This window comes from Cervus canadensis, chromosome 21, assembly GCF_019320065.1.
Source record: "Cervus canadensis isolate Bull #8, Minnesota chromosome 21, ASM1932006v1, whole genome shotgun sequence".
Taxonomy (NCBI): domain Eukaryota; kingdom Metazoa; phylum Chordata; class Mammalia; order Artiodactyla; family Cervidae; genus Cervus; species Cervus canadensis.
In genome coordinates this window covers 51,343,826-51,366,791 of record NC_057406.1, presented here as the reverse complement: position 1 = coordinate 51,366,791, position 22,966 = coordinate 51,343,826, and the positions used below count along the sequence as shown (strand labels likewise).

At 42.3% G+C, this 22,966-nt stretch overlaps 1 protein-coding gene and 1 non-coding gene across 2 annotated transcripts in view; one reads left to right on the top strand and one right to left on the bottom strand.

Moving 5' to 3' along the window:
* NT5DC3 (5'-nucleotidase domain containing 3) overlaps positions 1-22,966 on the top strand; it is a 63,394-nt gene that overhangs the window by 5,266 nt on the left and 35,162 nt on the right. Inside the window, exon 2 of the mRNA XM_043440286.1 lies at positions 17,491-17,675. Within this exon, the coding sequence (XP_043296221.1) occupies positions 17,491-17,675 (185 nt within the window). The remainder of the gene's footprint in view (positions 1-17,490; positions 17,676-22,966) is intronic.
* On the bottom strand, positions 7,954-8,060 carry LOC122424152. The gene has a single exon (XR_006264338.1). It is a non-coding gene; the product is annotated as a U6 spliceosomal RNA (small nuclear RNA).

The window sequence follows — 22,966 nt, the reverse complement described above, 5'->3', positions numbered from 1 at the left end:
TCTGAAGTCAAACTCAGTTCGAAGAAAAGGTTCTTTGTTTTGTTAGGAAAAGAAATGCTAATTTATTTCCTTATTGGTTACTGCTCGCAAAAATTTCCTATAGAATTATGGCTCTCACCTGGAGCAAGGGAGGGGGGATTTGACTTCCACTGGCAGTTTGGCAGTATCAGGAGACGTTTCTAATTGTCGCAACTAGGAGAAAGAGGGTGATGTTGGCCTCTGGCGGCCGGGGGAGGGGGTGGAGGCCAGAGATGCTGCTAAACATCCTACAAAGTATAGTACCCCCTCCCCCTGGAATCATCCAGCTTCAGGTGTCAATACTGCCAAGATTGAGAAACCTTGTCCTAAAATGGTGACAGTCTGAGAAATCACTGTGTGACTATAATTTAAAGATACGAATATACTTGTGTGTGGTCTGTTATTTTCTGTTATTTATACGTTGTGGGTGACTTCTTTGAACTCAAGGCTGGCCTTCCCTGTGTGCTGATCAGATAATCATCCTCTCCTGTTAGGTTCAGGATGGAACGTTCCTGTGCCTTCGAGAGAAGTGAGTCCAGCTGTACACTTGGGTAGCCTGGTGGATTTTTGCCTTGCAGAGGTCATCTCAGAGCTTGTTTTTTTTAGAATGTTTCGCTGCTTGGCCAGGGCTGTGAAGGATATTAAGTTGTGGAAAGAAGTGTGGGGATTAGTACAAAGTGTTAGAAGAAGCTCTTCCAGGGTGTCAAAGGATTTATTCAGAGTTCTTGGTTGATATTTAGTAGGGACTTGTATGTAGCTCAGTGGTGGAATCTTAGTGTGTATAGAACAAGCACAAAATGCAAATCCTTCCCTGGAGCAACTGCAGTGGGTTAAAGAGATACCTGTAAGATAATTGAAAAATTAGGCCAGTGATTCTCAGACTGGGTTCCACCTTCTCCTGAGAGATGTGGTTAAAGAAATGTCCAAAATGTATATTAAAGGAGCTTCTTTACAGATAGGCTTATCCGAGCTAGTGAATCAGAGCCTTTAAAATGCATGACCCTCCAAGAAGGAGGATGATGGTTTAGAACTTCCCAAGTGAATGTGACCGTAGAACCCCTTTTTTGGAGGTAATGGTCCAAAATAGAGGTTCTAAAGAATACTTTAGGAGGTGAAAGGAGATAAAATACAAAATGGAGATAAAAAGATAACTTTATTGCCAGTCTTTGAAGGTAAGTAGAATTAAACATATTTATTGTTTCAGTAGTTCTCAGACTTGATGGGCATACCAGAATCATCTGGGAGCTCGGTTAAAAATGGAGATTTCGAGGCTTTAGACCCAGGTATTCTGATTCAGAAGGCGTGGAGCCGGGGAATCTCTATTCCAAGCTGGGTTTGGAAACCAATCCTTAGTTGAGCTCTTGAAGACAAGTGCAAACAGAGACATGCTCTGCATTTTACAGTTCTTTTGGACTCTGGCTTTCGGCAGTTTGGTAGGCTAGGTGGTGTTGGTAGTCTCAGAACCCTTTGGTAGAGGATGTTGCGTTGTTCAGTTGCTCAGTTGTGTCTGACTCTCTTGCGACCCCGTGGACTCTAGTCTGCCAGGCTCCTCTGTCGATGAGATTTCCCAGGCAAGAATACTGGAGTGGGTTGCCATTTCCTGCTCCAGGGGATCTTCCCAACCCAGGGATCTAACCTGCATCTTCTGCTTTGGCAGGTGGGTTCTTTACCACTGAGCTGCCAGGGTGTGGTGCGGGACACTGACATGCAAATGAAAAATACAAAGAAAGTTATTTGCATGTACAGCTGAGCTCTGAGAAACTGAAGAGGAATCACAGGGACTAAAGATGAAGATTGATGAGCAGTCCTGAAGGTGTGAACAGTTTTGGGAGCACTTGCTAGGTTTTGTTGGCTGTGCCTGCTGAGAGGGAGTGTGTACACACACATGTATACAGAGATGCCTGTAAATTCTGTGCTGCTGGGAGGACACACACACACACTGAAACTGTTCAGTAAATCTGGGGCCTGCAGAGGGCCGCCTTCCCTGCAGAGACAACAGGGAAATGTGTCAGTCCTACTTTCTGCTCTAGACTTTCTCCTGTGTGGGTGAGGGTGTCCTGAAAGTCTCCCCCTCACCTTGTACTCATAGGCTAGTCCTCACATGGGTTTGAGTTTGAATTTATTCTGCTTGGGTGGTCTGCTTATGTAATCTCAAGATGAGAAATTAACTAAAAGTGGTCCCAGGGTGATAGCTTCCTGGGATTCGTGATGGAAGCAAATATGAACTCTTCCTGGATGAATAGACCTTCACACCAGGCCCCAGGGAAGAACAAAGGAATTGATTGACCTGTGAGTAAATCTAAACACATGTTGACAATACAGAAATCAGTCCAAAAGAGTGCAGGAGAAGAGGTGAAAGAAACAGAAAAAGCAGCAAATATCATGAAAGATGTTAGTGGACGTAATTCCAAATATATCAGTGATCATGATAAACTCAGATGAACAGGTTATCAGACCAGATGTAAGAAACACAATCTAGCCTGATGCTGTTTGCAAGAGATACACCCTGAAAAAAGATGTAGAAGAAGTTCAAGTTTAATGAAATGGGATAAGACGTCTTGGGCAAATATGAGCCAAAGAAAACCAGCAAGTGTGACTATCAGATAACTATTGAAATGGCATTGAAGGGAAGTAATGTTAACTGTGGGAAGAACTGCAAATTACAGTTCATGGACCAAATCTCACTTCCTGTTTTTGTGTATTATGTTTTACCAGAACACAGCCACACGCATTTGTTCCCCTGTATGTATTTTTTGTCTCCTTTTGTGTTGTGATATCAGAGTTGCGCAGGTACAACAGAGACTTTATGACTCCACAGCCCACACTGTTTACTAACTGAGCCTTCAGGGAAAATGTATGTTGACTCCTGAACTAAAGCTGTGCTTATTTATCAATATGGATGAGTCTCCCAAAAATAAGACTGAGTGGGAAAAAAAGCAAGTTGCAGATGAATACTAATTATAAAAGGTTTGGAAAGACCTAAGAGATACTTGTAGGGGTACACATGTATGTGGTCAAAGTCTAAAGAAATGGAAAAAGGATGATAAGCACCTAATTCAGGGTCTTGGTTACCTCCTTGGCAAGAGGAGAATACAGGTGAGGGCTTAGAGGGTTTATTTCCTGAGCTGCAGGGGGCCTAACAGAGGACAGCTGGAATATCTGTGTGTTCTGTATTCAGTCTGCTGCGGTGTCACAGGTCTGTTAGGCCTCTGGGAAACTGTACTCTAATAAGAGAATGAGCAAAAGAGGTAAATAATGTCTTGACGCGGGTTTGATCCCTGGGTCAGGAAGATCCCCTAGAGAAGGGAATGGCCACCCACTCCAGTATTCTCGCCTACAGAATTCCGTGGACAGAGGAGCCTGGCGGGCTACAGTCCACAGGTTTGCAAAGAGCTGGACATGACTGAGTGAGCACACACCGCACAAGGCGGTCGGGGGACGTGGGTGGTGTTTGTTTCAGTTTTATCCCTTTCTTGCATCTTAGAAACAGCATGATACAGTCTTAAGAAATCTTTTGTTTGGGTGTGTGCTGTTAATGATCCTTGGCTACAGGAAAAAGTAACAAAAGGCCTTAAGGGAGGAACATGTCGCATCATTTTCACATCTGCAGGTAGGAAAGAGTTCCTAAGACAGCAGAGAGCCAGAGGGCCTTCTGGAGGTCATGGAGTCCAGGCCTCTGCTTCGAGAAGTCCCTTTTCCGTAGCCCTCGCTGGTGGCCACCTGGCATCTGCTCGAGTTTGCCATGTGATCCCAACGCTGCAGTATTTATTTTGGATGGCCTGAGTCACAGAGAGTATGTAACTCCGATTCCCCTTCCATATGGTCGCTGCTTAAGTGGGAAGATGGTGATCGTGCATCACCCTAGCCCGCCCCTTTGACTTAATTATTTGGGACACTTGTTCACACGTACTCAAATTTCTTGATATCCCTTGTTGACCCTTGGTCCTGACTGCAAGAGGCCACGTGTGGTTTGACTGGAGAGAAGCAATGCATGGCATATGGGAGGCACTGATAATTACTTTCTTGTATTTCCTCTGTGCTTTGATGAAAATTCATGATAGCTTGCCTAGTATTTGATCTTTTTATATGATTAATATTCTTTTTCTAATAGTTTCCCTTGAAACACTTGTACTTTTCTTTTGAACAGTTTTTTTTAATTAAATGACTTTGAAGATTATGTTATCATTAAATTGTTACTCTAAATAATTTTATTTCAAGTACCGTTGCATATAATTTTATATTTGGGACTTTAGGAAGCATGATGGATATCTATGGAGCCATCAGAATTACAGATAATACTTACAAAGTAATAAGGTGTAAATTCTGGTGGGAGTAGTATAAATGTCATGTGTATTATTAATTATTCAGATGATTAATTCTATTTGTCATGAATTACTTTTCCCTGGAGATAGTGCAAAATACCTACAGTCATGGAAAAATGAAAGCGTCTTTTGAGATGAATAGATGCCGTAGAAGAACTTCTGAATTGCCCCCTCTGCAGGCCTGCCCAGCCTCATGTTAAGTTCCTCTTGTCTCTACCCGTCAGCGTGATATTTCCTGGTCTCCCACCTCTGCCTGGGATGTTGCTTACTAAAGAACTTGCGCTTTATTATTATTTTTTAATATTCCCCACACAATGTCCTGTACAGTGTCTGGCACATAGCAGGTGTGGAGTAAGTGCTTATTAAAAAATTTCTGAGTGCTTAGTAAGTGAGATAACTGCTTTACAAACATGTTACATACTAGGTGATCCCATTTATATAAAGTTCTAGAAAATGCAAGCGAATCTGACCAGAAGAAGAATAGCAGGGGACAGAGGGAGAAGTGGGATTCAGAAAGGTGGGGGGAAGTGTTTGGGGATGTTGGTTATACATTTATTATCTTTATTTTGGTGACGGCTTCATTGTCGTCTGTGTGTGTCAAGCCTCAGCACACTGTATGCTCTGTGTGCAGTTTATTATATTTCATTTCTGACTCAGTAAAGGTATATAATAAAGACAGGCAATTCCCTGGCAGTCTAGTGGTTAGTACTCTGTGCTCCACCATCGAGGGCCCAGGCTCAGTCCCTGATCAGGGGACTAAGATCTCATAAGCTGCTGCTGCTGCTAAGTCGCTTCAGTCGTGTCCGACTCTGTGCGACCCCCTAGCCGGCAGCCCACCAGGCTCCCCTGTCCCTGGGATTCTCCAGGCAAGAACACTGGAGTGGGTTGCCATTTCCTTCTCCAATGAATGAAAGTGAAAAGTGAAAGTGAAGTCCCTCAGTCGTGTCTGACTCTTAGCGACCCCATGGACTGCAGCCCACCAGGCTCCTCCGTCCATGGGATTTTCCAGGCAAGAGTACTGGAGTGGGGTGCCATTGCCTTCTCCAATCTCATAAGCCGAGGGGCCAAAAAAAAAAAAAAAAAAGCTGTATAGTAAAGATAGTAAAGACAGAGAAACAAGGGAAGGACTCTGGTTTAGCCTGGCTTGCAGCAAGTACCCCCAACTCCTGGAGATGGGACCCTAGATGTGGCCCAGCATAAGTCCAGTGTTTTAGTCTGAATAGCTGCGGCTGGAGGGGTGGGGCAGAGTCCCAGAAGAGCCCAGAATGTGTGTGTTTAGAGGTGGGGAAGGGACATTTCTTAGCTAAGGGTTAGGGCTCGCTGGGCAGGGAACCCCATAGATGTTCACCTTCACCGTGGGAAGGATGCCTGCGGCACTGTTTCGTGTTGGCATCTTTTTATTGGGCTGTTGCAGAAGTAAAAGTGATGCGCAACTGAATGGTTAGTGGAGATACTGGAGAAAACGGTTTCTGGCAAAAGATAGTTCTTTTCACTTCTTATTTTATTAAACATTTTTTAAGTTGAAGTGTAGTTGTTTTACAAGGTTATGTTGATTTCTGCTATACAAGAAATGATTCAGTTATATACATTCTTTTTCTAAAATATTCTTTCCCATTATTGTTTATCATAGGATATTTAATACAGTTCCCTGTCCTTACTGCAGGACCTTGTTACTGTAACCATCTGCTAACCCCGACCTCCCACTCCATCCCTCCCTCCCCCCGCCCCGCCCCACTACAACCACCAGTCTGTTCCCCGTGTCTGGGTCTGTTTCTGTTTTGTGAATAGATTTGTTTGTGTTGTGTTTTAGATTCTATGTGTAAGTGATATCATACGATATTTGTCTTTCTCACATACTTAGTAATCTCTAGTTGGATCCAAGTTGCTGCAAGGGGCATTATTTTGTTCTTTTTTATGGCCAAGTAGTATTTCTTTATACTGGAGAAGGAAATGGCAGCTCACTCCAGTATTCTCACCTGGAGAATCCCAGAGACAGGAGCCTGGTGGGCTGCCATCTATGGGGTCGCACAGAGTCGGACACGACTGGAGTGACTTAGCAGCAGCAGCAGTATTTCTTTATATCTAGGTACCACGTCTCATTTATCCATTCATCTGTCTGGGGACATTTAGGTTGTTTTCCATGTCTTGACTGTTGTGGATACTGCTGCTATGAACAGAGGGGTACGTGTGTCTTTTTGAATTATAGTTTTTGTTTTTTCTGGATATATGCCCGTGAGTGAGTTTGCTGGATCATAAGGTAAATCTTTTTTTAGTTTTCTAAGGAACCTCCGTACCCTTTTCCATAGTTATGGTGCCAACTTACGTTCACACCAACAGGATAGGAGGGTTCCCTTTTCTCCACACCCTCTCCAGCATTTGTTACTTGTAGACTTTTTGATGATGGTGATTCTGACCAGTGGGAGGTGGTACCTGATTGTAGTTTTGATTTGTATGTCTCCAGTATTAGCGATGTTGAGCATCTTTTCAAATGCCTGTTGACCATCTGTATAAAAATGGTTGTTTTTAAATTTCTAAAGTCTAATAGTATTGTGCTCTTATGAATTGTCTGATTGCAGGTCATACTTGCCATGCAATTTTATTTCTCTGACTATAATTATCAATAGTTCAGTTCAGTTGCTCAGTTGTGTCTGACTCTTTGTGACCGTATGGACTGCAGCACGCCAGGCCTCCCTGTCCATCACCAACTCCCAGAGCTTACTCAGACTCATGTCCATTGAGTCGGTGATGCCATCCAACCATCTCATCCTCTGTCGTCCCCTTCTCCTCCTGCCTTCAATCTTTCCCAGCATCAGGGTCTTTTCAAATGAGTCAGTTCTTCACATCAGGTGGCCGGAGTATCAACAGAAAGTACATTAAGTGGACGCATATCAAGCAACATTTGTTGACAGGAAACCATATTCTAAAGATACTTGTGAAACTTGTGTTATGGTCATATTGTTCCCTAACATATTAGTTACACCAGAACAAATTAACATTTTTCAGAGAATGTGAAATTGTCAGTGGCAGAACTGACTGGCCTTTGCCCAAGTCTTACTTGTCAGAAGGAAGTTGTTATGTGGTGGTTTGCTAAGAGAAAATCACCTATCGTGGGGGTTGCCTTTTTCTTGTTTTTAATTGGCATTTGTAAATGAGAAGTTTAAGGGTTTATAATTTGGGTATAGAACTTTGAGTTCATTTGTGGAAACATTTGGGGGAGCTACAAATACTGCTTCACGTTAGAAACAAAAAGTTCCTTCACTTTTTAAAATGTGTTTTCAATCTGAATGTATAGTCTTTTAAAAAATTTTTTCTGTTTTTAAAATTCAGTTTATTTAAACTAAAAAACAAAAACAATTCACCCATTTCTCCCATCTACCCCGATCCCACCTCTGGCCACCACCAAATCTGTTCTCTGTATCTATGAGTTTGGGTGTATGTATTTATTTATAGATTCTACATACAAGAAATATCATTAGTATTTGTCTTTCCCTGTCTCACTTATTTTACTAAGCATAATGCCCTCAAGGTCTTTTCATTTGTCACAAATGGTAAGATTTCATTCTTTTTCCTGGTTGAGTAATCTTCCACTGTTTGTGTGTATTTCACAATTTCTAAAAATATGAAATGCTTCACAAATTTGCGTGTCATCCTTGCACAGGGGCCATGCTAATCTTCTCTGTATCGTTCCAATTTTAGTATATGTGCTGCCGAAGTGAGCACTCAATCTGTATGTATAGTTTTAAAATAAATTTTGAACCCTTGTTTTCAATCTACCTGTGAACGTTAAAAGAATTTGAAGCTGTGTTAAGTAAATACGAACTAATTCGTAATTGATTTTGAATATTTATGAATATTCATGAAATATAGGAGTATTATGAAATATAAACTGAAGTTAAGATTTGAGAAAACAAATATTTAAAATTTGCCCTCACTTTTGTCAATGGAGAAGTGTAGAGATATGTTGCAAGCAATGAATTATGACCCCAAGCTGGTAATCTTGTTTCATCTTCATTTTCCTCCTGTAAAGTGAGGATAATAACTAGTGTTTCATGTTAAGTGGGGGTCCATGTATATGCTTCATATGGAGCCTGGTGTTTAGTTGCTAAGTCAGGTCGGACTCTTTTGCGACCCCATGGACTTGGCCTGATAGCCTCCTCTGTCCATGGGATTCTCTAGGCAAGAATACTGGGGTGGGTTGTCATTTCCTCTTCCAGGGGATCTTCCTGACCCAGGGATTGAACCTGGGTCTTCTGCATTGGTAGGCGGATTCTTTACCACTGGGCCACCATGGAAGTCCATATGGTACCTGGCACATTGTAACATATGCATTAAATCATCTCTGGGTTATTTGTAATACTTAATAAATATAAATCCTATGTCAGTAGTTGTAAATACAATGTAAATGCTTTGTAAATAGTTGTGAATGCAGTATGAAGGCTACAGTATAAAGTTTCTGACGTGGCAAATTCAAGTTTTGCTTTTTGGGACTTTCTGGAATTTTTTCTTTTGGGGATATTTTACATGTGCATTTGGTTGAATTTGTGAAGGTGGAACCTAAGGATTTGGAAGACTGACTGTAAGTGAGGAAAAATGGAGACTTTTCTTCTGTTTTTTTTTAAGCTATAAAATTCTCCATGAAAAAAGTTGTTTCTTTTTCCCATTTTGCTTTTTCCTTTTCTTCCTAAGAGACTTCATATCTTTATATTCTTTTTTGTTAAATTTTTTTTTAGGATAACAGCTTGATGTCTAGGGCATATTCCAAAAAGAAAAAGTAATTAGTTAAAGAAAAATGTCATCTTAATGTCTCTAGGGTTGTGGTTTTTGCATTACAAAAAAAATTGAACTTCAAGGATTTTCAAATGCATTTCAGCCTTTCTCTTTGAACATTTTCCTGTTGCCATATTTGGTTCCTTAGTTCAGGTGTCTGAGATGTGTATGTTTGGGCCTCCAAGTAGAGCATGTTTTCTTCCAGGTTTTGCTTTTTAATATAACTTGCAGTGAAATATTTCATATAAATCTTTATCATTATCTCTGAATATGTCCTCAGCATGTATTCCTAGAAGGAGAATTACTAGGTCAAAGAGTATGAATCTTGGTACTTATCTTGGTACTTATCGCCAGCCTTCTTTCCAGAAAGGTCGAACCAGCTTATATTCTAAACAGCAAGGAGTGAAGCTCCCTAGTCTTAGCACCAGTATCCACTTTGTGTTCCGTCATTAAAAACAAAAAGAAACCACATACAAATAACAACAGCAGCAGCAACCGAAATACCACTGCAGTCTTATCAGAGAAAAGTTGCATCCTCTTTTTGTTCCTTAACCAAGTATCACATGCTTATTATAGAAAAAAAATGTTGAGGTAAAGACACTAAAACCATTTGTAATCCCTTTTCAGAGCGGCTCATAACTATCCAACTGTTTTAATTTGCTCTTTAGAAAATAGTTGGAATGGTTGAGCATTTATGTTTATAAGCCATTTAGTTTCCTTTTCAAAAAATTTATTTTTAATTGAAGGATAATTGCTTTACAGTTTGGTTTCTGCCATGCACCGACATGGATTAGCCATGGCTATACACGTGTCCCCTCCCTCTTGGACCTCCCTCCCACCCCCCACCCTTTGCCACCTTGTAGACTGTCAGAGCCCTGGTTGGAGTTTCCTGACTCACAGAGCAAATTCCCGCTGACTGTCTGTTTTACATGTCTTACTGTACACGCTTCCATGCGACTCTCCATTTGTCTTACCCGCTCCTTCCTCCCCACCGCCCATGTCCATGAGTCTGTTCTCTATGTCTGCGTCTCCGTAATTTCCTTTCCTGTAAGAGAGAGACTCTGTCTTTTCATTTTTTGGATTTGTATGACTTCTTTTTACCCTGAGGATGTTAGTCTGCTGCTGTTTGTCTTCTTGTCTAATATAACCCTTCCCTGTTTTAGATACACAGGTGTTTAAAATTTTTATACCGTAAATCTGTTGATATTTTTCTTTTGTTGATTTATTCTATTGCTTTTACATTGGGAAGTTATGTTCTTACATGAAATAAATAGTAGTCCATATATTTTCCCTACCTTTTTAATGGTTAAAAAAACCATAACTCATTCACATGGTGTTTGTTTTACAGCACGGCCTGAAAGAGAATCTTACTTAACATCCTTCCCATAAGCTTAGCAGTGTTTGTTTAGTTAGGCAAAGAGAGAGAATATTATTCAAGCTGGTATTCAGTTACAGTATGTTCTGGAAAACACATTAGTAGATGGTCCATCTTGTTGAAAATAGGGCATATGAAGGAGGATTTCAGATTGGGAAGATGGATAAAAGTCTAAGTGGGGACTGCCTTTGATGCCATGTTAAAAGTTGAAATTTGTAGGCAGTAAGAAGTTTGAGAACCTGAATATCCTTGAAATGAACCTTTAGTTAGGAGTCCTTCAGCTACAAGCAATACTAAAAAAAAAAAAACAGCCTGAGTCAAACTGATTTAATTACAAGGGAAACTTGGAGAGATATTTTGTGGGTTGGTGCAGCTTCAAGCATGACTTGATCCAGGTTCAGATGATGTGGTCGGCTGGCTTCTCTCTGTGTCTTGACCTTGCTCTCTTCCCCACTGGCCTCTTTTTTAGGTTCCTAGAGGTGACCCCCTCATATCTCCAGATTTATATCCTCTTAGGTCCAGGTTTGGGAAAAACGAATGTTTCTTTCTTGAAATTCCCTTATAAATCCAGAAATTTTCTTGATTGGACTCAGTTGGTTCCCTGTGGCTTCAGGGGACATATGAAGATGTTTGGCTAGAGGGTGTTCTGTGGCTGTCCCAGATGAATGCATGTTGGTGATTCTGGGGTTTGGGTTCTCTTTGACCAGGTCTGGGTCACGTGTTTCCTCTTAGAGTCAGAAACAGAACCTCCCCAAGACCACACAGTCTGAGTGCTGGGGTGGGGTAGTTTCTCAGAAAAATTGAGCATACTGGAGAAGTAGAAGGTGCGGCAGTGAGATTAGGCTGAGTTGTGCTGCGGTGACCAGACACCAGAAATCTCAGTGGCTGAATACAGGCAGCTATATAACCACAGTTTATTTCTCTCTCCTGCACTGTCTTCTGGAGCCTCGGGCTCCTCTGCAGGGCACTTGTGCTGCATGCGGTGGCCTGGCCTGCCAGCTTGTCGGTCTCCTCCATCCCCTGCTGTGTGTATCACGGAAGCCTCGTGCACGATTCTCTGATAGAGTGGGGGACTGCGCGTGCTGTGGCCAGAAGGTGATCTGTCTTCCTTCTGCCCACAGCCTATTGGCCAGAGCAGAAGTGGGTGGCCAGGATAAGGGGTGAAGAGAGGGTTGTAATCCCCAAGTGCCTGGAAGGAGAGAATGTGAGTGAGCGCGAAGTGGCCTGGCCACATCGGGTGGCCCAGAAGGCCAGGGCACCCTGTCCCTGCCCACCACAGGCTCCCTCGAGGACCTCCGTTGGTTCAGCTCATCCCTTACGCCTCTCCTCCTGATTTATCTGACTTGTTCCTGGGATGGTGCTGAGAACAGGGAATGGATCCCTTCAGAGCTTCCCAGGGTTGTGTCCCCAAGGGCTGAGGGACAGTCATGTTGCCTCTCTGAGGACATTATGAGTGTTTCTTGATGTGACTCAGGCCATAGATTTCTACTCAGCGCTGCCCCCATGCGCTGCTCTGTTAGACTGGAGACCTTTTAAGAAGAGTCATTGTGCATTTCTGAACATCACAGGGTTCAGAAAAGTACCATCACGAAGTACTTGGCAAAGATTGTATTTCCCAAACTTAGATATTTACACAGTTTAACAATATTCCCTTAAACAGGTGGAAAATGTCTGACTCTGTACCTAAGTTCTGATTTCATTCATTTTCTCAGTCAGTAGTAAATATAAAATTAAGGCAAGGAAGGAATTTTTCTGTGGTGATCTTACAAACGAGAAAACCAGGACCCCAAACAACAGAAAATGGTGCAGTGGCTGTGGAAGACAGTATGATGGTTCCTCAAAAAATTACAATCCCATTTACCATATGCTAGCAATTCCACTTCTGGATATATACCCTCAAGAAGTGAAAGCAGGGGCTCAAAGAGATATTTGACCACACATGTGCATAGCAGCATTATTCACAATAGCCAGTGGGTGGAAGCAGTCTAAATGTCCTTTGGTGGGTGAATGGATAAGCAAAATGTGGATAGACATAAAATGGAATATTACCTAGGCTTAAAAAGGAGTGAACTTCTGACCCATGCCCCAACATGAATGAATCTTGAAGATATTATGCTAAATAAAATAAGCCAGCCCCAGAAGACAGCTGCTCTATGATTCTCCGTATATGAGTCACATTCCTAGAGACAGAATGTGGAACAGTGATTGCCAGGGGCTGGGGGAGGAAGAATGAGGAGCTAGTGTGGAAACGGGTGTGGAGTTTCAGTTTTGCAAGAGGAAGGAGCTCTGGAGAAGGATGGTGGTGATGGTCTTACAGCAGTGTGAATCACCTTAGTGCCGCTGTGCTGTACACTTAAAATGGTTCAAATTGTAAATTTTATGTTATGCATATTTTACCATCATAAAAATAAGCAAAGACAGAGTCTCAGAAAGCTCACAGATGATGCCTGTAGGTGGTGTACTGGTTGTCCCAGCGCTCCATGGGATGAGCAAGTGGGTACCTGTGAGTCTGCAGGGGGTGCCCAGCTTGCCGCCCTGCCTGGGGAAAGGCGGTCACCTCCTGGCTCAGGGTGGCTCCCTGGGAACCCAGCTATGGTTGGAGCTTTGGGCAGAGTGACAGAACTGTCTCTCCACGTCTTTGTCCTCATTGTGTCATCATCCATTGAGTGCAAAAGGAATTTGCTCTCTAAATTTGTACCCACTCTTGTCTCTGCTTTGGGCAAGTACATAACTGACTAGTCAAAGGCCCTTCTGTTTATATTTGGAGTCCACAGTTTAGACAGATCGTTTCTCTCTGTCTGAGTGGTTGGTGTTCTTTTCTTTTGCCTTGTAATGACTTACATTAATTCTTAGCACTTTCTTGAAGTGGTTGCATGGGGTGTTGAGCTCCTTTTAAGCTGCTGATGTTCCTGGTGTTTATTTCAAGTGATGACTAATTAAACACGCACGCTTTCTGGTGATGTTCATGTGATGGATACATCGCAGGCTTTCCCGACAGTGGAGAATTCATTCCTGGGCAGCCCCTGGAGATGTGCTGACTGTCAGAACCGTGTTCCAGCATAGTCGTGTTTCCTTGAGGGCCTCACATACTCTTCTCAGGTAGCAGAAAGGGAGAGAGATTTTCCTGCCAGCACCAGGTCTAAATGGAAACTTCTAATGGCAGCAGGCTGTGAGAACTTCCCTTGGAAAGGTCATTTGTGAAAGAGGAGCTTCTGGTCATTCTGTAAGTGATCCCTCTTCACTTACTTTGTTCGGACAGTGCTATGTGGTCCTATTCGGAAAGTGACATCCTGGGCAGTGACCTGTTGATAATGTGAGGCCAGATGCTCTTCGACGTTGGATGCTAAAGAGCCACTGGCTTCTCCCTTCCTCAGGACTAGTTCCTGTGAACTGTCTGCCTTCAAGTTTCTTAAAATGTGTTTCCTATCTTCAGATGAATCTTATTTGTAGAAAAGAAAAACAAGACCAAGGTTATTATCTCATTGATTTTTGGCAAAAGAATCTAATGAAGAAATGGAATCATTGGTGAATCTTGACTGCTTGATTTTCAGTAGACTCAGTCATGTCTAGGTTATCAATGGGAGAGAAATTCATTCTTTTGTTCATTCCTTCATTTGCTGTCTTTGGCCTGGATATGCTGTGTGGGGATGTGAAGGCTTGGTTTTAAAGTTAGTGTAATGTGGCATCTTACTTGGTGACCATGAATAGGCTTCGGAGTCAAGCTCCCTGAAGTTTTCCATAAGGTTTGTGTTTGTGTTTTTCTGTGGGGAGAGAATTCCATGGCTTCTGTTAGGTTCTCAATGGGATCCAACCCAACAGGTGTAAGGAGCCTTCTGAAATGCTCAGAATATGTCATTGTGGCTCATATGGTCCCCTAATTAGAGTTGTCACCCTGTTAAAGTAATACTTCTTGGATATTTCAGGTGGCTCTTTAGAAGTGGATAATGTGAGAAAAAAGTGAGCAGAGGGGAGGAGGGAACACTGTAGACTCTATAGTAAGCATTAAAATGAAGAAAGATTGATTCCATTTTATTTAGAACATAAATACGTGCTTCTCAAATGCTTATTGACTCCCCTAATCTTGCAGAGGAGCATCAAGAGTGTAGATTCTGAAGCCAGACTTCCCAGGTTCAAATCCTACCTCTGCCATTTAGTGGTTGTCTGTCCTTCAGTAAATTGTATGATTTCTGTGTGTCTCTAATGTTTTCTTACATCAGATGGGGATGATAGAGCTTTTGCTTGCTAAGGTTGTCATAAGGATTAAATGAGGTGATACAAAGTGCTTCCGAGTATGTAATACATGGTAAGAAGAAAAAGAAAGAAAGTCGCTCAGTCACGTCCGACTCTTTGTGATCCCTTGGACTGTAGCCTGCCAGGCGCCTCTATCTGTGGGATCCTCCAGGCAAGAATACTGGAGTGGGTTGCCATCACCTTCTCCAAGGAATCTTCCCAACCCAGGGATCGAACCCAGGTCTCCCGCATTGCAGGCAGATTCCTTGTCATCTGAGCTACCAGGGAAGCCCCTAATACATGGTTAAGATCTTAATAAAAATAAGACCTTAATAACTGTTAGCTCTTATGATGGAGTCAGAGGTGGTTCTTATTAATGTAAAGAGTAGTAGAATACACATGGTTCAATTTCATTCATAAGATGTGGACAGTTCACTTTCTGTGTGCATGTGTTTTTGTGGTGATTTAGTACCTATTTCTGTGTGCATGTGTTTTTGTGGAGGTTTTGTACCTATTTCCATGAAGTCACCTGTCTTCAGCATTTGTCTATTGATGAACTGCTTCAGGTAAATTTTTGGTTCACAAGCATTATAAAAAGTGAGAGAGTGCTGTCCCATATCCTTTTAGCAAAATGGGATGGTCTGTGTTCTTGTCACAGAATGTTGCATGAGGAGGTTCTTTGTGTTAAATGACTACTTGTGAAATGACTGGATGACAATATTATATTTCCTTGTCTTTAAAAATATAGTATGCAGCCCCTGATCCTAAATTTCATCTGGGATGTGGTTATTGAAGACTCATAGTCTGTTTCACTTGTGTGATTAATTTCTCCATCATTACTAGGCTCTAGAGAGTTGCTTTCTGTATCTTTGCGTTCATCTTCTGACTCATCTGATAATTGTGAGATGCCTTCTTCTGACAGGTTGATGCTTTTTGCCACTCTGGGTGGAAAATAGAATTCCACACAGTGAATTCTCAACTGTGTTTCATGAAAGCTAAGGAAATGACTGCAAAGATGGTATCTTCAGACTTCTTTGATATACGTTCTTGAAAATGATGCGATACTTCAGGCGGGGCAATGAGGAAACTGAAGGGTGATGTTGTAGTGATAATTTCTTTTACTTTTGCAATATCTTGGCCAAGTTCATGTCATTCTCTTGCTTTTTTGTGCATGTGCACACTCAGTTACTCAGGCGTGTCTGATGCTGTGACCCCATGGATGGGCCCTCAGGCTCCTCTGTCCATGGAATTTTCCAGTCTAGAATACTGGGGTGGGTTGCCATTTCCTTCTCCAGGGGATCTTCCCATCCCAGGGATCGAACGCATGTCTCCTGCATTGGCAGGCAGATTAAAAATCATGGGTGGGAATAATTGAGAAATAATGATGAAATAGGCTTTCCAGATGACTCACTTGTAAGGAATCCACCTGTCAATGTAGCAGACACAAGTTCAATCCCTGGGTTGGGAAGACCCCCTGGAGAAGGAAGTGGCAACCCACTCCAGTATTCTTGCCTGGAGAATCCTATGGACAGAGAAGCCTGGCATATAGTCCAGGGGGTTGCAAAGAGTCAGACATGACTTAGCGACTGAGTATACACCCACCCACACCTCCCACCCCGTATTCACAGTGGTGAAATGATTCCTGCAATGGGAAAATAGCAAAATGTTTCAAGATGTTGGAAAATAAAATCACTGATCTCCCATATTGCATCTTGGATTTTTAAAAGGGTGTGGTGAACTCATGAAAGTTGTATGATAAGATGAGTTTTTGGAAAACCTTCAAGAAAGGATAGAAGTCATGAAATAGCAATCCTTACAAATAGAACTGCTTAAAACAGGAACTCGAAACGAACATTGAATCCAGGGTACCCTGATGATATCCTGGGGTTAATTACATTTCTAATAATCTGTCTGGAGGAAATCACCAGAAAGGCAAAGGTGAACATCTGAAGGTACTTATTACTGTGAAGTTTTTTTTTTTTTTCCTTTTGTTTTGTTTCTTAAATAGGAAAAGTCATAAATGTGTATGAGTAAAAGGCTGATTTGGCGCAATATATCAATCATATATGATGATTTAAAGTTATATTCTCAGAAACTCTGTAACAATAGAACACATTATGATGGAATGTTAGAGTGGATACAAAGATGTGTGTACAATGTGAGGTCGACTATGTACACTATATACGTAGAACAATATTGGTAGCAGATACATACAGTTTTTTTTTCTGGATGATGTATGATGAGTGATACTTAATTATCTACATGGTTCTCTAGCTTCTAAAATCTATAACTGGCATATGTTGTTTTATAAAGAAAAATCTTTTTGTGATGTTGAAGCAAATTATTTTTTATAACAGTCATTAGGATGTTGTGTACCTACCATACAATTCACTCTCTTAGTTTCCCATTCAGTGGGTTTTAGTATCATCAAAACAACTGTTCAGCCATCACCACAATCAACTTTAAAACATTTTCATCACCCCCCAAAGAAACTCTATGCCCATTAGCATTCAGTCTGTTTCTCTCCATCCTGCCAGTTCTAGGCAACCACTTAATGTAGTTTCTGTCTCAAGGGGTTTGCCTATTCTAGACATTTCATTTAAATTGAATCCTACAATATGCGACTCTTTGTGACTGGCTTCTTCCACTTAGCATCATGTTTTCAAGGTAAAGCTAATTACTCTTGTGCTTTAATTCACTCATTTTGTTTACTCATTTTGTCATGCTAACCTTTATTTATCATGGGGTATAATGTCTTTTTTCCTCCTTTACTTCTAGAACTGGTTCCTTCAATTATGAGCAACTTGTTAAATCCAGATGCCATCTTCTCAAACAATGAGATGAGCCTGTCAGACATTGAAATCTATGGCTTTGATTATGACTACACCTTGGTGTTTTATTCAAAACACCTTCACACATTGATATTTAATGCTGCTCGGGACCTTCTCATCAACGAACACCGGGTAAGACCACAGGGACTCCCAGTCTCCCCCACCGTCCTCCCGTGGGGATTGAGCTGACCCGACCTCAGCCAGCACAGTAGATGTCACTTAGTAAATTGTTGCTGAATGTATGAGCAGATGTGGTTCCATTCCAAATGACTGTCTGGAAAATAGTCTTTTAAAAAAAATACTTTTTTGAGTTATGACTGACATGTAAAAAGCTATATATATTTACATATATATATATATACACACATGTGTATATATATAGATAGATAGATAGATAGATAAAGCTCATTGAGTTTTGGGATAAGTATATGAAACCACCATCAAGGTCATAAACTATCCATCACTTACCTAAGTTTCCTCCTGCTCCCTTTATTATTGTTGGGTGTATGCATGTGTGTGTGGTAAGAATGCTTAACTAAGATCCACCCATTTAGCAAATTTCAAGTGTAGAATACAATATTGTTAGCTATAGGTACTATGCTATATAATAGATCTCCAGAACTTACTTATCTTGCCTGACTGAAACTTTGTACCTGGAAGGTAGTTGTATGTTTAAAAAAAATCTTTAGATGTCTCTGATAGAAGACTGTCCCAAGTTACTCATTAGTGGAGATTCAGCCATGCTCGTTCGCACTATGCTGTCCCACAGAACAAGTGACATAGGTCCTCCCAAAGTCTGATGAAGGGGCAGCCTGTTAATTTCTGGTTAGAAGGAGTTCTTCAAATCATGGGCAGTATTTTGCCCTCATCACTGAACCTGGTTGCATTCTTAGATAAGGAATATTTGAATGTCTTCTGATGCATAGTATTGCTGAGGGCTTAGAATAAAGAAGGAAGAAAGAAACACTCTAAACTGAACGTGGTTTTCTCTAGTCTAGTTGGAGTACATTTCAGGAACCAGGACGCGAAGCATCTTCAGAGGTCGTCTGACCAGTGCCCTTTGAAAACCCCCCACAGCATTCCGAGAGAGGTGACTGGAGTGCATCACTCCCAGAGGTGTTCTGAACTTGGGGAGATTCTTCCACTGATACCTTCTTTTTCCTTCATTTATCCCTTCCCACATTCCTTCATCCTTTACTCAGTGCCTCTTCTGTGCTAAGCTGTCACGGAAGCAGGCAGGATGAAGGCGAGTAGGACCCAGGTGCTACCCTTGGAGAGCCAGGAGTCTAGTGGAGGTGTCTGTCCTGTGGGCAAGTAAATTATGGAGCCTCCACCTGGTGGAGCCCTACAGACATCTGAACAGAGAGCGAGACCTGTGTGGAGGGTGGTTTGAACCGTTTTCTCTGCCTGAGGGAATTTCTCTGCAGGAATTCCTCCTGCCTGAGGAAACAATCGAGAAGGTAATATTTCAGTGGAGTCTGGAAGGAGTTTATCCACAGAGGTGGGCTGGGGGTGAGCAAGGGTGGACATGAGTAGCCTAGAAACCTAAATCATGAACACGAATGTTTTCTCCTTGACTATCTGAGTCACGGGCTGGATGTTATACTGGACCGTTAAGCCCTCCAGATCTTCTCTTTTCCCAGTTGGATTATTCCTGGTTTTCCCAGCCATTCCCCTTTGGCCTCCTTTCTAGTCTTTTTCACCATTTTCTGTGTGCTCTGGTTTATCCCCCTCAAGTATGAGGCTCTGAATTGAAGCTGTTCCTGCAGGTGGGGTCTGACTAGTGTGGAACAGGGGGTGACCATCAGCTTCCTGGTTCTGGATAGCAGACCTTCAGTAATGTAGTTAAAGGGTCCAGAAGTTTTGGGTCCTTGCCATTTGATGCAGCATGTTTCCTGATTCCTCTCAGCTTTTGGCTGTTAGTGGGTTTAATAAGAAACTCATCTGTCCTTATTCACAATGCAGGAATGGTGCTTGCCCAAAGTAACACTCCCTTCAGCCACCAAGCTCTCTGTAGTTACTGCCACTTGATCAGGTAAACTCCTCTAGCTCCTCTCCGCCCAGCGGCATGTCTCCATTTGTTCAGGAGCCTCCCTTCTCTTTGTCTGACCTGCGGGCCTCTCCCCTGACTTTGAGGATGGCAGTAGGTTAAGCGTGAGGTGGTCCTGCCCCTGCTCTCCTGTCTGCCGGTCTGCCCCACCGCCCTGCTGGAGAGCGAGCCGAAGGGGTCTTGCATTGCAGCTGGTGTTTGAATTCCAGGTCGTCTGCAGTGTTTGCTGTGACATTACTTATAAAACTTATTTAAAAAATAAAATATCATTGCTGTGATATTACTTATAAAACGGAAGTCATTATGCTGACAGCACCGTCTGTTCACTGTCTGCTGGGTGCTGAAAGTACAGGCTTTATCCTTTAGGTAATCTTGAGTAACAGACTTAGTGCTTCTGGGCCTCAGTATTGTCCTCTGTGAAATGGGCACAGCAGTAGTACTTTGTTCACAATGTTATTGTCATAATTAAAGGAGTTGATTTATGTGAAGTGCCTGGCACATAGAAAACACTCAATAAAGATTAGCTATTACTATTGTTATTAGCTGTTACTACTGTTATTGCTAATCTGCATGACAGCCCTGCAGATAGTGAGTGTCTCTGTTTTACAGTTGAGCAAGGTGAGACTTACCGAGTTCAGCTAGTAGTTCAAAGCCACAAGACAAGAAAGAAGGCAGAACCAGAATTTGAACTTTAAAAAAAAATTATTTATTTATTTTTTATTTCTTGGCTAAACCACATGGCCTGTAGAATCTTAGTTCCCCAACCAGGGATCAAATCTGTGCCCCCTGCATTGGAAGGGTGGAGTCTTTTTTTTTTTTTTTTAAATGAGTAAATTTTTTTTTTTATTGTAGTGGTTTTTGCCATACATTGACATAAATCAGCCATGGATTTACATGTGTTCCCCATCCTGATCCCCCCTCCCGAAGGGTGAAGTCTTAACCACTGGGCCACCAGGGAAGTCCTCGAATTTGAAGTTCAGTCTGTCTATTTGCAAGGCACAGATGCTGTCTTCTGTTCACATTGCCCCTTGTGGGATTCGTAACACCTTTTCTTTCTATCCTATGGGTTTATTGTTCAGATGAAAATAAAATATTCATGAGGATTAAAAATTTATGAAATTTGAGGGCAAAGAGAGATGAAATAAGGGAAAGAAAGGTATACTCATTCTGATTAGAAAAGCTTCTTGATTTAAGATAGTTGAAATTTCATTCCCATTATGTCTGTTTGTTGCTTTGATAAAAGAAGTATGTCCTAACACTAATTATATCAGACATATTAATAGAGGCAATTATGCTTATGCAAATTTTTCTCTGGTTTTGGATCTGAAAATGATTCTTCCACGATGCTGTTGGAAGCACTGAGTTTGGTTCCATTTTTTTTTTCTGCCAAAGACTAAAAGTACTTGAGAAGATGAGAGACATCTGCTTTTGAGATGCACAGTAATAGAGCAGCAAGTTTGCAATTTAGCATCTTCCCTAAAAGCAGATGTAAATGTTCCAGCCTCTTCATAATTATCCATTCTCTCTTCTTTTGTTAAAAGAGAGTGGGAGCTTTTTTTTTAAAAGATGGATTTATTTTTTCGGCTGTGGTGGGTCTTCATTGCTGCATGCAGGCTGTCTCTCACTGCGGTGAGTGGGGTGGGGGCTGCTCTTCGTTGTGGTACGCAGGCTTCCCATTGCGGTGACTTCTCTTGTTGTGGAGCACAGACGCTAGGGTGCGGGCTTCAGTAGTTGTGGCTCCCGTGTCACGTGGGATCTTCCCGAACCAGGGGTGAGTCTTAATCTCCCTTCGGGTGCCGCCCTGTGTGAGAGGAAGTCAGTCTCTGCAGCTGTGAGCTCTCTTTTCACTCATTCAGAAGATATTCAACTGAAACATATCCTGCCTCCATCCACTTCTCACCTCCCACGCTGCCTCAACCCTGGTCCAGGCCACCATCACCTCCCACCCGATGGTGCGGTAGCCTTAGGCTAGGCCCCTTGCTTCCATTCTTGCCCCTTCGTCTGTCCTCCTTTCCGCAGCAAGAGTGAACCTTTAAGCACTAGTCACCTGACTTTTGGACTCAGAATCTCCTCGAGCCTTCCCATCACACGTGGAGTGACACTGAAGTGCTCCTGGACCCCCGGCTTCCTCACCCACCTCGCCTCCTCCCGCCCGCCCTCACTGCGCTCCTCCCACACCCGCCACCTGGCTACTCCTTGAACCGCCACACACGCTCCTACCTTTGGGCCTCTGTGCTTGCCAGTTCCTCTGGTGGAACATGCTGCCTGGCTCCAGGTAGCCTGAAGCCTTGCTCTTTAGTTTTTTTCTCCCCCCCAGATTTCCAAACCCTTTTAGTGCATTCTTTCTGCAGTACTTACCACTCTGAAGCTCTGTACAAGTGTTGATTTGTTTTGCCTGCCCACCATAGGATGGAAACTTCTTAGGGGCAGAGATGGTGTCAGGTTTTTTTTTTTTTGATGTTGTTGTTTTAGTTTTTTTGGCTATGCCGCACAGCATACAGGATCTTAGTTCCCTGACCAGGGATCGAACCCATGCCCTTTGCAGCAGAAGCTCAGAGTCTTGCCCACTGGACCGCAAGGGAAGTAGTCCTGATGGTGTCAGTTTTGTTCACGACTGCATTCCCAGGCCTTGGCACAAAGTACGTGCTCTGTGAACACTTGACATACTCATTGAATTCCACCTGTTAAGAGAGTATCATGATGCAGGTTGTTCTGTCCTGGCTTCATGTTCTGTGTGGATTTTGGAGAACTTTATTTCTATACACTTTTACTCTCTTCTAACTAGACTCATAATTCAGGTTACTTTACATATCAAACTGAGACCTCTGAAAAGCAGACGTATCATATTTAGAACTCACAGGCAGTGTTGTAATGTGGAGGTTCGCAGCTCTGTCCAGAGCTCCGTGATTGATTATCCAGGAGGGGGGCATGTGGACCGGCTGCAGAATTTAGGAATTATGCACATGGAATTCCCACGTTTCTCTGCAGCATTTTAGTGTTAACTTTACTTAAAGCTCTAAAGGACAGTTCTGTAGCAGTCTAAGGGGAAACTTTGATCTCTGCCTGCAGACGCTAGCCTGTCCAGATTGCACTCAGAATGAAAACAAATCCAGGGACTGAAGGAAACCCAGACGATGCTCAAATCAGAAGATTTTTAATAAAACCTCAAGTAAAGGTCTTTTATTGTTTATAGTTCTTCTGCTGTCAGGGACACCAGTCATTTTCATGACACGTTGGGTGAGTCATGTTTTTCTGGCTGGTGATCACTTTCTAAGCTATATAAGTCCAGAAAATCTAGCTGTAGGTCATTGGAGAGACGTGTCACTTCCTGGCTGATGGGAGCGTCTTTGACTTCCTCGACTAGATGTTACTG